Raw genomic sequence first — 12,285 nt, 5'->3', positions numbered from 1 at the left:
TGAGACTCCAAGAATGGAGATTTCAGAGAAAGGAGTGATGGATAGAATGTGTTCCATCGTAGAAGTAAGACAGTCAAAGAATTTTGGATAGTCAGTAGAATTAGGAGATAAGTAAACAGTACAGATATATTTAGTCAGAGAATGACAGGAAAGCCGAAGCCAGAGTGTAGAGAATTCAGAAGAATTGAGTTCAGGAACACGAGAGCAAGATAAGTTGTTGCGTACATGTACACAACAGCCACCTTTGGCTTTGAAATGAGTACAGAGAAAGTAGGAGGATACAGAAAAGGGTCTGCTGTCAGTTGCCTCAGACAGCTGAGTCTCAATTAGGAAAAGAAGGCGAGGTTTAGAGAAGGAGAGGTGGTGCTCAATAGAGCGAAAGTTAGAGGAAAGGCCACGAATGTTGCAGAAATGAAGAAGAAGAGAGTCAGACAGTGGTTCCAGGCACCTTGAGTCATCACCAGGAGAGGGGCTGAAGGTGGGGGCATTTATGGTCTCCCCCCCCCCTGGGGACTCCGAAGCTATGTTATTCGATGCCATTTTTGAAAATTTTGAAAAGGAAGTGTGGTGTGTACTGTGCATGTAGTTTGGTGTTGATAGTTGGAGAAACTTGTATTGAAGAGCATGCTGGTCTACTCTCTGTGTTACTGAGACACTGAAAAAGTTCAGCAAAGAGGGATGGTCGGGACTTAGTCCCGAGGGCTGATGAAACGGGAGCTCCAGCTCTCCCTGTCTTCAGCTTTCCATCCACCTTGGGAGTACTGCCCTGCTCGACTGGTGCTACAGTTACCTCCTAACCCTGCAGGAGCTCTTGACTGCCACCTAACCTAACATATACTAACCTAACAAAAGTAACCTAACCTAACTAAAGTAACCTAACTTACCCTGATGGTCCTTTTTGGCTCATCCGACAAGCTAAGCTAAGCTATCTCTACATAGGCTAACCTAATCCAAGATCATGGATATTAAAAATATTCATAAATAATAGAAATATTCATTTGCACAGAAAAACACACATACAGGCATACACTATATGATAGCACAAATCCATTGGGTATGGGACTGCCCACTAAAGAAGTGGCAATAAAGGAAATAAATACCAAGGAGATCCAATAATTGGGAAGGATTAATATTTAAAATTCCCCAGATGTCCAAAACTAAGATAATACCAATCAGTCTGCACATGGCACACATCAGCCCATTCTACATGGTAATAACTTTCACTGTGGTTTGTTCATTAGTGGGCTGCCGTGCCAGCAGCTCTGGGCTGGCTGCCTATATCGTCTTGACACTTGAACCTGACGGTTCAAACTTGGGGTAGTCAACCAAGTGAAGAAGAACAATAGGAACCTAGTACCAAAATCCAGCACAAAGCCGGATCATTGGCTATCCAGGTGAGTAAACTAGAACCGTGCTGGTTAACAGTCGCACTTACTCTGATGCGTCAGCGATAACTTTGGAGCTTATTTTTTTCTTCACCCATGTCGTTAACACCAGTCTTCCATCAGTCAAAAGAGCCAGAAATCCATTATTATTGGATTCTAAGTCAATCCTAAGAATATTATCCAGAGTTATGGACGAATCTGTAAGTTTTTTCACTACCACCAATTTGTTGACGTTTCGGTGGGTGGACATCTTTGTTTACGAAAGTCAGCTGACAGCCTGAGGCCTGACTCGTGAGTCAAGGCAAGATGCCTGATTTTTTTTTTTTTAATTAATTACATTTTCATAAACAGATGTTTGTGTGAATTATAAAATGATAATTTTTTTATAGTTTGGGTTTATAATCTTATGTCTGTACACTAGAACCTGACCAAATTTCTTGTGATGCCTTTAATTATACTACTGCCTATTCTGAGCACAAGGCAGAAATAGTCTCTGATTTATGAACATTTCAATAAGTCAGTCTCTTGTAGTTATTCAAATGATTACACTAATTCGAACACTAGTCGAAAGTCTACGTCGACGTCCGATTCCCTTGATGTGTAACATTAAAAAATTGGCAGTGGAGACCTGAAATCAACTGCAAAAAATCTTAGCAAGATGATGCTTAAAGCTGTTATTCTTATTGGAGGACCACAGAAAGGTAATATAAGCAAACTTGTGGCACTTGTTTAAGTTAGAAATGTGATTGGGATTATACTGATATCGCAAAGTACGCAAAGTTACACGTCAGCAGTCCATTAACATAACTATGTTTAATGGGTCGTCGCTGATCATTTGTGTATTAATGCATACGTAGCCACCCACAGAGTAACCAGAAGCATGCTAACTCGACACAGAACTAGTTGTTATCAATTTAAACTTTGCTGCTGGAGCTGGGAAGAGGTGTTATAAATAGGCAAAATAAGCACATGAACCACTGAGTACCTCAAAAAAGAAAAAAAAAAAAAAGTCAAAGTAGCTACCGAAAATTTTATCTGAAAACACATGGAGGCCAAGAAGGTGGAGTAGTCAGCATGTCAGGAAAATAGGAGTAATGTTTACCAAACCATAACACCAGGTTCATCATTTTGTTTCATTTATAAAGGCTCCAACATGCTTGCATGCGTTGGCCTTGGTCACCTAACGGTGGCTTTCCACGCTGCATGATCCATTGCAGCCTCCCTGTTCAGTTCCTTAACCCTGAGGTCACACTTAATGACCTCATCCCATGTCTTTCTCGGTCTACCCCTCATAACCCCACCCTCAATATTAACACTTCTCACATTCCTCACCCAATTATCGTCCCCCATCCTCTCCACATGTCCAAACCATCTCAATCTACCTCTCCTCACCACAACACCAATACACTCCAGTCCCATCCTACCTCAAATCTTCCATTGTAAACCCAGCCCCCCCGGACCTTGCACGCAGGGACGCACTACACATCCACCTAATCATTGTCATTTCTGTACGTCTGAGCCGGCGAATATCCTTCTCCATTACTGCCCAGGTCTCGCTACCATACAGCATTACACTCCTAACACATGCTGCATACAAAGACCCCTTAGCATGTAGGGAGAGCCCTCTCAATGTCAGAAGAGGCAAGAGCTCCCTGAACTTCTTCTAACCACTTCTCACCCTAGCCATAGAGCTAGCTCCAGCCCCACTTCCAGCACACTACATGTCTCCCAAATAACAAAACTCTTCCACACACTCAAGAGATTCATCAGCAAGTTCAGTCCTTTCATGCCTGACGATCTCCACCTGCTCTCCCCGACATGCCGTACACATAAAATCAGCATTATCTCGCAGTCTACCTCTGATACCACTACATCTCTTGTGCACCCATTTATCACACACACCGCACAAGATGAAATTACTTCCCATGCCCTTGTGGCAAACTGCACATGGCCACTCTCCCTCGTCTTTGACAGTACCGCCAACCCTAGATATCATCACTTTTGTTTTATCTGCTTTTACCCTTAAACCCTTTTGCCCCATACCATCTCTCCACTTCCTAAACCTTTCCTCCGCCTCCCTTTCATTCTCTGCAATCAACACCAAATCATCAGCATACAACAACTCCCACGGGAGTCTGTTTCTAAAGTCACGTGAAAGGGCTTCAAGTACCATGATAAACAACATGGGACTCAAGACTGACCCCTGATGCACACCAGCATTCACAGAAAACTCATCACTCAAATCTCCATTCACTCTTACCTGGGTGTAAGCACCCACATACATGGCCATAACCACCCTAACCAGCCACTCCTCCAAGCCAAGCTTTCTCATTGCCTACTTCACCACCTCTCTAGGGACTCTGTCAAAGGCCTTTTCCAAATCAACAAAAACAAAATAAAGATCCCTTCTCCTACCAATATATTTTTCCTGAAGCTGTCGAACAATGAATATGGCATCAGTGGTCCCCCTACCTGGCATGAACCCAAACTGCATCTCATCAATATTCACTCTTTCTCTAATCATACCTTCTAAAACTCTCTCCATTACCTTCATTATCCGATCTAAAAGCTTTATACCTCTATAATTTCCTCTTTCCAGGGCATCACCCTTCCCTTTATATTTACCCGTTAACTGTGCATGGCTGTTTTTTGGAGGTGTCTCTGGTGTGCAGACATAGGGGTAAAAATGAAATTTCCCAAAGGCCAAATTTTGTTTTAGAAATTGAGAGTATACATGCCGAAGTATTTAGTAACAAAATATTAGCTCAATATTTACCTTGATAAAGCCGTGGAAGAACATTGAAGTGTCTGATACCCTATTGGAATGTATTGTTTTCGTTTTCATTTTAGAGGGCTCCAACATGCTTGGATGCGTCGGCCTTGATCACCGTGGTGCTATATTTGACCTGCATCCGCGCAGCCAGGGTTGTATTGAGCAGTCGCACTCGGAACAGCCCAGACTGTATAGAGCAGTTAACAGGTTAAACTGTCAATTATCCATTGTCACAACGTCCGGCGCCTTTTGCTCGGCTCTGTTAAAGCAATATCCAGTGAAATTATGCAGCATCCGGTGCTGAAACGGGAAGTAACCAATGGTTCTATGCAATATCCGGATGCAAGGCGTATCAACCAGCTTGTGCGAGGTAGCCAACTAACGCCCAGGAAAACCACGCAACACTGTGTACAGAACTATATTACTGTACTGTATCATTACTATACTGTATTTTATGCTTAGTTTTCATCTTTTACACATGGGAAAGATTATAGGATAGAGGGTCAAGACAGATAGTAAAACAATATCTGGCTTGAAGCCAGATGTTGAGCCAATGAGGGGTACTATGTAATATCTGGCATTTCGCTTTATTCGGTGTGGGGGATGACTGAATTACACCGGATAACCGAGAGTTCTGTGTGTGTGTGTGTGTGTGTGTGTGTGTGTGTGTGTGTGTGTGTGTATTATATACACAGTATTTCAAATATTTCTTAATCAGTTCTTAACAAATAAAATTTTTTTAAGCACCTTTCCTATCACAATCATCTTTCTGATTGTCAGTATAGGTTCTGCCAGGGAAGCTCCATTGGCAATCTTCTCACCTACCTTTCAGACTCCTAGTCATCCTCTTTGCTGGACTTTGGCAAAAGCACTGCCATTGCCCTTGACATCTCAAAGGCTTTCGATCGAGTCTGGCATAAATCTTTAATTTCCAAACTGCCCACTTATGGTTTCTGTCCTTCTATCTGTGCCTTCATCTCAATTTTCCTTTCTGGTCATTCTGTAGCCGCTGTCATGTTCTTCTCCTTGAGCTGTCAATAGTGGTGTTCCCCAGGGTTCTGTCCTGCCACCAACTCTCTTCCTTCTATTCATCAGTGACCTTCTAAACTGTACATCTAACCCTATCGACTCATACATTGATGACTCCACCCTTCACCTTTCCATTCGTTTCCCACAGCATCCATCTCGGCAGTTACTTCAACAAACAGGAGATGAGGCAATGGCAAACCTAATGGTTGACTTGGTTTATATCTTTGATTTAGGCAAAAGTAATCTTGTTTTTAATGCTTCAAAAATTCTGTTCTTACATCTTTCAACTTGTCAGAGTCTTCTACAGGAGTACCCTGTAATTTTTAACAATATCTGTCTCAATCCTGTGCAATCTTTAAGCATACTGTACTTGAGGTTCCATTCTATCGGGATTTGTCTTGGAAAGATCGTATTACCTCACTTGTAAAATCTGTTTCCAAGAGATTAGGTGTGCTAAGCTGACTCTGTGCTTTCTTTACCCCTGCACAGTTTGACTTTATACATGGATTTTATTTGCCCCTATGTGGAGTACATTTGTCATGTATGGGGAGGCTCCCCACATTCTGCTCTTCTCAACAAGGTGGAGTCAGAGGCTTTTCATCTCATTAACTCTCCTCTTCTTACCGGTACTGGCTCCCTTCAACCTCTTTCTCCTCGCTGCACTGTTGCACCATTATCTCTTTTCTATTGCTATTTCACTGGTCTTTGCTCCTCTGAATTATCTGCTTGCTTGCATCCCTCCACCACTATGGTGGGGGCATAGCACCCATCTAGCAACAAACTCTCATCCTTTTTCTGTCCAGCTCTCTAATGCAAGAGTTAACGGCTACTCCCAGTCCTTCATGTATGCAACAGGTCAACTCTGGAACTGTCTACCTCTTTCTGTATTTCCGACTGTCTATGACTTCCAGTTTTTCAAACTCAGTGTGTCTAGGCTTCTCGATGTGAACAGATCTTGAACTGGCTCTCTGTTATTACCTTCGCCAAGGAGGTTATGGTTTTGTCAGCATTTGTTTGTTTGTCTGTTTGCTTGTCTGTATGTTAGCAACTTTACTCAAAAAGTTATGAATGGATTTTGTTGAAATTTTGTGGAAGGGTGTGCCATGGGCCACGGAAGAAATGTTTAAATTTGGGGGTGGATATGGGTCTGGAGTATTCCGCACAATATCTCCAAAAGTTCATGGTGAATTTCAATTAATTTTTGTGGAAAGGTGGGCTAAGGATCACAAAAGAATTGATTAAATTTTTTTAGGCAGATCCAGATCTGGATCCTTTTTAATGGCAGCGACATTGGCGGGGATGTGCGTCCTCTGAGTGCTTTCCAGTCATGTTTTTGTTTTTTCTTTGAGGGAAGAATCTTACGGGCTTCTGGCCTTTGGTTCCTTCTTTCATGCATTAAAAAAAAGAAAAAGGCACAGTTACAGTATATGGGTAGCATTAAATATACCCATTAGTGAGACTTGGACAGTAAAGGAAGAGGATATACTCAGGCTCAAACACACAGAAATGACAATGATTAGGTGGATGTGGGGTGCATCCCTGAGTGTGAGGCCTGGGGGGACTAGGTTTATGATGGAAGAGTAGAGGGGTAGGATGGGACTGGAGTGTATTGGTGTTGTGATGAGGAGAGAGTTGAGATGGTTTGGGTATGTGGAGAGGATGGGAGGTGATAATTGGGTGCAGAAAGTGAGAAGTGTTACTGTTAGGGGTAGGGTTGCGAAAGGTAGACCGAAAAAGACCTGGGATGACGTCATTGAATGTGACCTCAGGGATAAGGGACTGAATAGGGAAGCTGCCAGAGATTGAGCAGCATCGAGAGCCACCATTAGGTGACCAAGGCCGATGCGTGCAAGCATGTTGGAACCTTCAAAAATGAATGAACGAATGATTACCGTGCAGTACATGGTACGAGGCAGGGTAACTTGCAATAGTCTGCACTACCGAAGCATGGTGTGGGTGGCTGTTGCATACGCATTGAATACGGTAATGTTAGTTTTTGTACTTAGTATTTTTTTTGTTTTGTTTTCACCCACTTACAGCTTTATGTAAATGGTACAAACTGTTAAGAAATCACAGACATGTAACAGACTAACAAAATTTCATTGTTTCCTCAGAAAGGATATTACCACGACTTTTTACTGGTGAGTGTTGTTGCAGAAATAGTAGGCTGTGGTGCTGTAATGTATTGTAGAAAGTTAACTTATCCCAACATATGAAAGAGTGGTACCTGTACTGTATTCAGATCTTGTCATCATAATTATGAAAATCCCTTACTGGTCACTGGTGCATGAGCAAGGTGTCCACATGCACCCTTCGTACCAGCTACAGTACATCCCCACAGTACGCGAGTTCCGAGTACGCGATCCCACTTGTACGCGAGGACCTATTATTATTATTATTTTTTTTTAGTGTATTTTTTATTAGTACGCGAATTGAACTTGTAAGCAAGATGGGCAGCGAAGCGTTGCCCAAATCCAGGGTTACTCTGAGTATGCGACATATGTCCCCCCAGGAAGTGTAATGGGTAAAGGTGAGCAGCCATATTCTTGTTGGTTTAGTTAACCATATCCTTGTTGATTTACCTAGTAAAGCCATAATTTTGTTGGTTTACTTTATCTTAGGTAATATGTCTTAGATAGTTTCCCTGTATAGTACAATACTTAGGTCTGAAAGGCATCTCAAGGGTTGCCCATGAAGGGGGGTGCCACCCATATGTAATTTTTCCCATAAGTTTATGTATTCACAGTACGTGAATTCCTAGTATGCGACGTCCTCTGCCACCCATATAGGCGCGTACTAGGGGGATGTACAGTACTCTGTTACCACCTTTCACACCTGCTGCTCCACATTCTCCTATACCTGCTGCCTCGAACTCCCCCACAACTGGTGTCTCACATTCCCTCACACTTGCTAACTCACACTCCCTCACACCTGCCAACTCACACTCCCTCACACCTGCCAACTCACACTCCCCGACACCTACTAACTCACACTCCCCGACACCTACTAACTCACACTCCCCGACACCTACTAACTCACACTTCCCCACACCTGCTAACTCACATTCCCCCACACCTGCTAACTCACACTCTCCCACACTTGCTAACTTACACTCTTTCACACCTGCCAACTCACACTTCCCCACACTTGCCAACTCACTCCCCAAACACCTGCTAACTCACACTCCCCCACACCTGCCAACCCACACTCCCCCACACCTGCCAACCCACACTCCCCCACACCTGCCAACTCACACTCCCCCACACCTGTGAACTCACCCTCCTACACCTGCTAACTCACACTCCCCTACACCTGCTAACTCACACTTCCCTTCACCTGCTGACTCAGACTCCCCTACATCTGCTAACTCACACTCCCATGCACCTGCCCACTCACACTCCTGCCACACCTGCCGACTCACACTCCCCCACACCTCTTAACTCACACTCTCTAACACTTGCTGCCCCACACTCCCCTTACACCTGTTGCCCCAAACTCCCCCACACCTGCTGCCCCAAACTTCCCCCACACCTGCTGCTTCAAACTCTTCTACACCTGGTACATCAAACTCTCCCGCATCTGCTGTCCCACACTCCCTCACACCTGCAACCCCACACTGCCATATACTTGCTGCCCCACTCCCTCACACCTGCTGTCCCACACTCCCCCACATCTGCTGCCCCAAACTTCGCCACACCTGTCCCAAACTCCCCCACACCTGGTACACCAAACTCCCCCACATCTGCTGACCCACACTCCCTCACACCTGCTACCCCATACTCCTCTACATCTGCTGGCCCTCACTCCCCCACACTGCTGACCCACACTCCCCCACACTGCTGACCCACACTCCCCAACACTGCTGACCCACATTCCCACACACTGCTGCCCCAAACTCCCCCACAGTTGTTACCCACACCCCCACATCTGCTGCCTCACACTCCCCAACTTCTGTCACCTAACACTACTCCACACTTGGTGCCTTAGACTCCCTTGACATTTGCTACCACTCCCATTCTCACATCTGCTTCCCTTACACTCCCCCATATCAGCTATGTCACACTGGAGACAAGTAAAGCACCCAATCCTTACTTGTCTGAGTTTAGGGTGATTCCCACTGACACTATAATAATGCCTGGGTGGTGACGTTAGTGGCTTGATGCTTCTTCCAAACGGTGGCTCCATATTCACCCTGTATGATTATGAGTGAAAAATGGGCTTTGAGCTCTACTAAAGCCTTTCTGCCATTTGTTTCATAGTTTTAGAAGTATAATCTGTTAGCCCTATATCCATATCAGTCTTCTTATGCACTAGAAAAAAAATGTAACAAATGTTTGATTTAGATAAAGTAGTTGCTCAGAGTAGATCTCTGCTTGTCTTCTGGGTATTTATACATTAAGACTTGTGGTACAGTGTAATGTGGTGTAAGATCTCACTGTAGCTTTTTTTTTTTTTTCCACCAGTACAGTCCACCTCCATATCTGTGCTGTATTTTACTATACCATATGTGAAAATCACATTATTGCAAAACATTTTTGGAGGAACACTAGACCAGCATTGTGCTATCAGTTAGAAATCTGTGCGGGGTAGGGCTGTGCCGTGTTTTAAATGTGCTATCTAGTAAAAACTTTGTATCATGCAGCTGTAAGCACTGCTTCAATTAATAATGGCTCCACGTATGTTTCACTGTCTGTGGTTTGCTACTGTTTTTCGGAGAAGTTGATCAGCATGATACACTGTTAGATGCTACACAGAAATGCCTTCATCCAGTGACATTGATATATCCAGGTGCTGGAGCATCCAGGTTACACAAACACTTCTTAACTCCTTCACAGAGTCACAAAACGAGAATGGTGGGCTGCAAGACATGGGTAACCTCGGCCTACCCCACCACATTCACATCCAGTTAGCCTGAGGTCATAATGACAGCATACTGTAACCCACTGTTGTCCTTCAGTTTGTATACTAAAACTGAATGGTCATCTTCCACAGTAATTTGCTTTATTACTGTATGTATACAGTGTATATATATATATATATATATATATATATATATATATATATATATATATATATATATATATATATATATATATATATATATATATATTTGTTTCTAATATTATTTCTTTTTCTTCTTTATGATATTTGAAATTTAATTTATTTCAGTTAATCCTTACTGATTTAGCATTTTGAACAAAAAATACACATCACTCCCTCATTTACAAAGACACAACTTTTTTCCCCTTATAATCATAATGACTGCCTCACATGCAGTACTAACACACACACACACACACACACACAAAGGAACCCAGCCTATTGTGATTATGTAAATGAATACATGAATGGTGGTCCCGTCTGATGGTAGTGAAAAAAGTTCAGAGTTTGGACCAACAAGAGTACAAAAAACAGTGAAAGTGTAAAGTTTTCATAGGTTGCATCATGGCAGAAGGAGGTGGCTCTTTGTTTACACCTGATGGCGGTGAGTTTGAGGGCTTTACCGACGAGGATAAGGGTGAAGGAAGTGTTAAACTGAATCAAACAAGAATTGCAGGAGTGGAGAAAATGGCAGAGAGGAATGTCCAGAAATTAAAGAAGGTATGGTCAATAATTAGTGAGTTACAGAAACGGACCTTAGAACAGGATAGAGAGATTAAGATACTTCAGAACAAGTTGGATAAAGGCTGTACACGCAATGCTGAACAAGAAATGCAAGTTACGGAATTAAAATTGACTAATGAATCTGCCTCAAATGAAATAAAACAGCTCAAGAGGGAAAATAAGAGGTTGGAAGAAGAAAGGGACAGGATGAAAAGAAAACCAGATGAGTATGAATCAAAGTCAAGGATGCCTGATGAACATATTAAGGAAATCAAGGAGAAGCACAAGGGGTGGAAGAAAATCCAGGAGGAAGGAAAGATAAATTTGAAGGAGATTATAGAACAACAAAGCAGGGAAAAGGTGGAAAAGGAAGTGGTTAGGGTACTGAAAAGTAGAGAATCTTTAGTTAGGGATGCAGCAGACAAGAAAAAATGCGTGATAATTTCAGGACTTAAAAAAAATGGATGACAGTAAGGTCAGAAAGGGAAAGAGAAGAGCTGAATAAGGCAAAAGAGATAGTATTAGTAGTTATGGAGGGCAACAATGAAGCTCATTAAGAGACTGAAGAAGTGTTTAAGCTAGGAAAGTACGAGGAAGGAGGGGCGAGGCCACTTAAAGTAAAGCTTAAGTCTCAAGCAATGGTAAATGAATTTATCAGAAAAGGAAGAGCTCAAGAATGTTTGGATAAGGAGAGATGCAAATGAGGAGGAAAGAACTAAGATAAAGGAGCTATTAAAGGAAGCAAAGGCAAAAAATGAACAGAGAACGGAGGAAGAGAAGACAGTGTTCTATTGGAGAGTAATGGATCAGAAATTGAGGAAGTGGTACTGACAGAGAGAGAAAGGGAAGAGGGAAAAAAGAACAGCAAAAAAAGTTGGAAAGTGGCATATACTAATGTTGATGGTTTATTACTGGCAAGGTTAGAAATCAACGATTACTTGAGGGTACATGAACCAGATATTATGTGCCTTATAGAGACCAAGTTAAGAGAGGATATTGACATCCAAATGGGAGATGGCAAATACAAACTGTGGAGAAGAGACAGAAAAGAAAAAATGGGAGGAGGAGTGATAATAGCAGTGAAGAACATCAGTGTGGAAAAATGAGGAACTGGGAGAGGGTAGGCTGAAGTGATAAATCTAATATACTATGGCACTAGCCATGTGTCTGTGTGTGTGTGTATTTTGGGCAGCCAAAACTACACATTCAAATTGCACCAAAATTGGTACAAAAATCGCAGAAAATTCGCTGATGTGAAAAAATTTGGTCCCATCACAATTGAAATACTTTTACTATAATTTATAAGTGATCACATTTTGACCCAAAAATGCTGCTCTCGGCACCCGGCATAGGGTCTCCGTAGAATTTTTTGACCATAGTAACAGCAGCGCGAAAGCCCTCCACAGGAACAAGTGCGAGGGGCCCGAAGGGTCCACGAGCACTTGTATGAAACTAGAAACCGGAGAGAATGGCAAGAGAGACATCGCAGTGGTA

The 12,285-nt window shown here is 42.7% G+C and overlaps 2 protein-coding genes across 3 annotated transcripts in view; one reads left to right on the top strand and one right to left on the bottom strand.

Moving 5' to 3' along the window:
- The window catches only part of LOC145404615 (spatacsin), a 91,052-nt gene extending 89,417 nt beyond the window's left edge, over window positions 1-1,635 (bottom strand). The window contains exon 1 of the mRNA XM_080276136.1: window positions 1,436-1,635. Coding sequence (XP_080132262.1) covers window positions 1,436-1,635 — 200 coding nt within the window. The remainder of the gene's footprint in view (window positions 1-1,435) is intronic.
- Window positions 1,636-1,960: 325 nt separating this feature from the next.
- Window positions 1,961-12,285, top strand: part of Gmppa (GDP-mannose pyrophosphorylase A) — a 49,681-nt gene continuing 39,356 nt past the window's right edge. The window contains exons 1-2 of one of the 2 annotated variants that reach the window (XM_080276142.1): window positions 2,001-2,086; window positions 7,302-7,328. In XM_080276142.1, the coding sequence (XP_080132268.1) occupies window positions 2,044-2,086; window positions 7,302-7,328 (70 nt within the window). In that variant the 5' untranslated portion in view covers window positions 2,001-2,043. Of the gene's footprint in view, window positions 2,087-7,301; window positions 7,329-12,285 lie in introns of both variants that reach the window. The other variant, XM_080276143.1, reaches the window with a different exon arrangement.

Source organism: Coenobita brevimanus, chromosome 64, assembly GCF_032717465.1.
Source record: "Coenobita brevimanus isolate Jiangsu-jjx chromosome 64, ASM3271746v2, whole genome shotgun sequence".
Lineage (NCBI taxonomy): Eukaryota > Metazoa > Arthropoda > Malacostraca > Decapoda > Coenobitidae > Coenobita > Coenobita brevimanus.
Note: the sequence above shows the minus strand (reverse complement) of the source record. Positions and strands in the feature narration are given on the sequence as shown.